Below are 1,418 nucleotides of genomic sequence, written 5' to 3'. Positions count from 1 at the left end.
GGGATCGATCCAACAACCTTCTGATTGGAGGACGACCCGCTCTGCCTCTGAGCCACAGCCGTGCTCATAGGTTCACTCCAGGCTATCCATTAACTGAGACCAGATTTGATGAAAGTAAAAGTCTCTCAACACATGGTTCTGCACACGTTAAGAACAACGTCAAGCTCCCGGTTGCACCGCTGGCCCAAAATCAAAAGTTCATTGTTATTTGTGTCCTAGGTCACTACGGCAGCTCCCTCCACATCTGGGACTGGACCACCCACAGGAGGCTGCAGACACTCGATCTGGGTGAGGAGGGTGCAATTCCCCTGGAGGTCCGATTTCTGCACGACCCTGATGCCACCGAGGGCTACGTGGGATGTGCTCTGCAGGGAACAGTCTTCAGATTCTACAAAACACCAGTCAGTACCACACGGTTCTAGATTCCAGTCTTTCTAGTTCTGGTTCTGGTTGATTGGTGATCAGTTGGATTCAAACTGTCGCAGTGAGACAGATTAAATGGCCAATATTTCCTTGTGTTACTCTCATGAGTAACAGCAGAAAACAACAAACCTGTGAGTAACACATTTGATGTGAACTCATCATCTGTGTGTTTTCAGAAAGGAGACTGGGCTGCAGAGAAGGTGATCAGTGTTCCCAGTAAGAAGGTAGAGGGGTGGGCGCTGCCTGAGATGCCTGGTGAGTCTGTCTGTCTGTCTGTCTGTCTGTCTGTCTGGTTTCCTGTCTGACTGGTTCCCTGTCTGTCTGTCCAGGACTGATCACTGACATCCTGATCTCACTGGACGACCGTTTTCTTTACTTCAGTAACTGGCTGCATGGTGACGTCAGACAGTATGACATCACAGACAGGAGGAACCCGCGATTGGTCGGCCAGGTCTGAATGTTGTGACACCTTTCCAGGGACAAACAGGTGAGCGCTCACAGCGAGACAGCTAACCCGTCTGTCTCTTCCAGGTGTTTCTAGGAGGAAGTATCATCCGTGACGGTCCGGTCAAAGTCCTGGTAGACCTCGAGAACCAGCCGCAGCCCCCCCCACGCATCATCAAGGTACAACAGACAGGGAGTAGTAAACCTGTCTGTCTGTCCAACTTCCTGTCTTCCATTTCCTAATGGGGCTGATTATTTATTTATTGATCTCCACCTGTCTGTGTCTCCACCTGTCTGTCTCTCAGGGGAAGCGTATCCCTGGAGGTCCTCAGATGTTACAGTTGAGTTTAGACGGACGGAGACTTTATCTGACGACGTCTCTCTACAGCGCCTGGGACAAACAGTTCTACCCCGACATGATCAAGTCAGTACTCACAGTATTGCAATACTGCAGCAATACTACTAGCCAAGAGCGATGCGAGGCAGGGGCAGCTAGCTATCTGTAGCTAAGCTAAGCTGGGGTTGTCTGGCTGGCTGTATCTTGGCTGTAC

At 50.6% G+C, this 1,418-nt stretch overlaps 2 protein-coding genes across 2 annotated transcripts in view; one reads left to right on the top strand and one right to left on the bottom strand.

Moving 5' to 3' along the window:
* Nucleotides 1–1,291, top strand: part of selenbp1 (selenium binding protein 1) — a gene marked incomplete at its 3' end in the record, with an annotated part of 11,024 nt that extends 9,733 nt beyond the window's left edge. The window contains 5 exon segments of the mRNA XM_035673131.1: nt 220–401; nt 600–678; nt 753–874; nt 955–1,047; nt 1,173–1,291. Of these exon segments, the coding sequence (XP_035529024.1) occupies nt 220–401; nt 600–678; nt 753–874; nt 955–1,047; nt 1,173–1,291 (595 nt within the window).
* LOC118336472 overlaps nt 1–1,418 on the bottom strand; it is a 744,338-nt gene that overhangs the window by 712,604 nt on the left and 30,316 nt on the right. The gene's annotated exons all lie outside the window — the stretch shown is intronic.

The sequence above is a fragment of the Morone saxatilis genome, unplaced genomic scaffold (genome assembly GCF_004916995.1).
Source record: "Morone saxatilis isolate NCDOM2014 unplaced genomic scaffold, NCSU_SB_2.0 Contig24, whole genome shotgun sequence".
In the NCBI taxonomy this organism is placed as follows: Eukaryota; Metazoa; Chordata; class Actinopteri; family Moronidae; genus Morone; species Morone saxatilis.
This window is presented reverse-complemented; position numbering and strand designations above follow the sequence as displayed.